Genomic DNA, 2,744 nt, shown 5'->3' with positions numbered 1-2,744 from the left:
GAATAAACTTTATTACATCCCAGAGAAAAATAATCAGTGACAATTCTAAAAAATACACAAAATAAAATAGAAGCAATGCTTTGAAGACACGACAGTTCAGCAAATATTTAACAAAAGTTAATTAAAAAAATAGGACATGAGCAAGGAATACCAAGTGTGGTCAAAAACCCAGTTATTTCACTTAATTCGCATCCAAGGGCTTAAAGAAAAAAAAAGAAAAGAAAAGAAAAGAAAACAGTTTGCATCAAGAGATGAAAGACATTTGTCATTTAGAAGACACTCTTAGGAATGAGAGTACTTCAGCTCAGCAGGTTGACACCTTCCTTCAATCACATCTGAGTCGCCCTTTCTAGACTTTTTGCAGCATCTTTTAGTTTTCCAACTAAATCCTAAAAGATTAAATACTGTCTTAGAATAAACACGTTTTTCTAAAGGTCAGCTAGAGGAACATAACATTTTTTTATACAGAGAGGCAAAGGAAACCAGCACCTTATACCACAAAGAAATGTTGCAACTGATGAACAATACCAGCACATAATTAAATAGCTCCCTATTTTACGACGTAGTAAGGAAAGTTGGAACTGAAGGAAAACACCTTTTAACATAAATTGTCTACTAAAATAGATCACTACTCTTAACACATGGATTTTATCGGTATGGTTAGGATGGCTAAAGCTGACATTTGCTCTAGGCTTTGAAGTAGTATAGCCATTTCTAAAATATTCTGAAAATATTTTGAGTGCAATTTTGTACTAGGACGATTCTCCAGCCAAAGCACATCAGATTTGACTAAGACAGCAAACCGATTAAAAACACTCACTAGTAAGAAAAGAACGACTTTTGAGACACACAATAAAAAGGCAGAAGTATAAACCTGAAGCTTTAATATCTTGCTTTTCCTCTCCCCCCAACCCCTCTTCCCAGTCCTCCACAGTTTGGCCACTTTCAAGCACTACAATACCTCTATTGTTCAGTTACACATTTAAATCGCTAAACAAAGATCAACGTTTGTTTCAGTACATTTCTTACATGTCATTAACACCACTGAAGAGCCTTCAGTTCGTTCTCTATTTTTAATCCTGACACATTTAAATGATCGAACCCGCTTCTTTAATGATTTCTCCAAAGCACGGGAAATTATTTTCAGAAAAATGATGTATTTCCTCCTATATATATGTATATATATATTTCACAGCTATGAAAAGACAAAATATTTATGCATGTATGTAAAACACTCCTCAGGCAACTAAAACCCATTACTTTGCAACTTTATTTGAGAAGACAGGAAAGCTACACTTGGATAATTTTTTATAGAAGATTCTCTCCTATCTTCCCAGTCCTGGATTTTTTTTTTTAATGTGATTTTATTTTGATTGGCAAGTTGTTTAAAACATTTACATCCGCAACTGGAGCCAAGGATAGAAACAATGATGAAGGAAATAAGTACCTGTAATTGCTCCATCGTGCAGGTAAAACTAACATCTGGGTGTGATCCTGAATCACCGTTCTGAATAAAAATTAAAAAAACAATGCCTGTTTTATTAAAAAAAAAAAAAGAAATTGCATTATTTTCCTCTGAGGGTGCTGGGAGTACAGTACCTCTACATTTAAGGTCACCAAGTAGGAAGGCTGGTAAGTTTTATGAAGTTGATTGCTCTAAATTATAAACAAAGAACATAGAAAAAAGTCAGGTCTCAGCACTGAAACAGACTAAAGAAACACCTTGATGAGTTAAAATTACCTTGATCTGATATTCCAAGCGCCAAGACACATCAGTTATGTGGAGAGGAGATCTGCCTATGCTGAAAGACACAACAGTTACGAGTTCCCTACGCTAAAAGAAAATATCATTTTCTCAAGCTGTCCAGCAATAAAAGAACTTTTTCATGACCCTTGTAATGCTTCTTGAAAAGTTCAAAAAGTTTCTTACGAGTGGAATTCCAAAAGGAGGAAGAAAAGTTTCAACAACTGTTTTCTAAAGTTTGTTAAAACTGTACAATTTTTTTTTTTTAATGGCACAATATTTCTTACTTTAATCACCTGAAGTACGCATAGGTGTTTCCCAGGACAGTTTCAAAGTAGCTGTAATTGAAACTATGTATCTGTGCTGACTGATTGACCTACCTTCCCAATAGGATTTCCAGTGCATCCTTGTTTTTCTGGAGGGGGAAAAAAAAAAAAAAAGGAAAAAAAATTGCTAGGTTCAATAAATTCCTATGAGAGAAAGAAAACAGAAGTATGTCAAAATTGGTTTAAAAACCTCATATTCGGTGCAAAATTGTTCTATTCTCTCTTTATCCAGCATACAGTCTTCTAGACATGTGCTACAGGAAAAAAGAATTTATTAGTTTTTTGTTAACATTAACTCAGCAGTACAGTTTAAAGTAACAACCGATAGAAAAATGGGGTAGCTTCAGAGTATTAGTACCTTATAGCAGATATGTCAGCTTTCTGCTTTCCAGCCTCCAGAATACACGTTGCAGCCGCAGCATGGCAATGTTTTAATACCGTAGGGTCAATATCTTTCAGGTCTGGATCGTCTAAAATAAATGAATTACTGATGACACGCTTATTTGCCAAATCCCAGCACACGGTACCAAGAGCTGCTGCTCGCCCGTTGCACAGTATCTTTCCCACAAAAACCTCCAAAATGAAACACATTTGGCGTTTTAGAGCGAAAGGTCACTGAGCAAGTAGGCAAGGTGTGAAGAGGAGGAGGAGGAGAGGGGCTGAAGCATCGGCTG

General features: G+C 35.6%; 1 protein-coding gene across 1 annotated transcript; it reads right to left on the bottom strand.

The window, feature by feature from the left end:
• Positions 1-329: 329 nt before the first annotated feature.
• Positions 330-2,661, bottom strand: COMMD3 (COMM domain containing 3). Its single transcript, XM_009700146.1, has 7 exons — positions 2,429-2,661; positions 2,261-2,324; positions 2,125-2,159; positions 1,742-1,802; positions 1,600-1,656; positions 1,448-1,507; positions 330-389 (listed from the first exon to the last, which is right to left on the bottom strand). Exons 1-7 carry the CDS (start codon positions 2,659-2,661, stop codon positions 330-332), a joined length of 570 nt encoding a protein of 189 aa, XP_009698448.1.
• Positions 2,662-2,744: the final 83 nt, after the last annotated feature.

Source organism: Cariama cristata, unplaced genomic scaffold, assembly GCF_000690535.1.
Source record: "Cariama cristata isolate BGI_N322 unplaced genomic scaffold, ASM69053v1 scaffold34115, whole genome shotgun sequence".
Classification (NCBI taxonomy): Eukaryota; Metazoa; Chordata; class Aves; order Cariamiformes; family Cariamidae; genus Cariama; species Cariama cristata.
The sequence above is the reverse complement of the archived record's forward strand: the minus strand, read 5'-3'. Positions and strand labels throughout refer to the sequence as shown.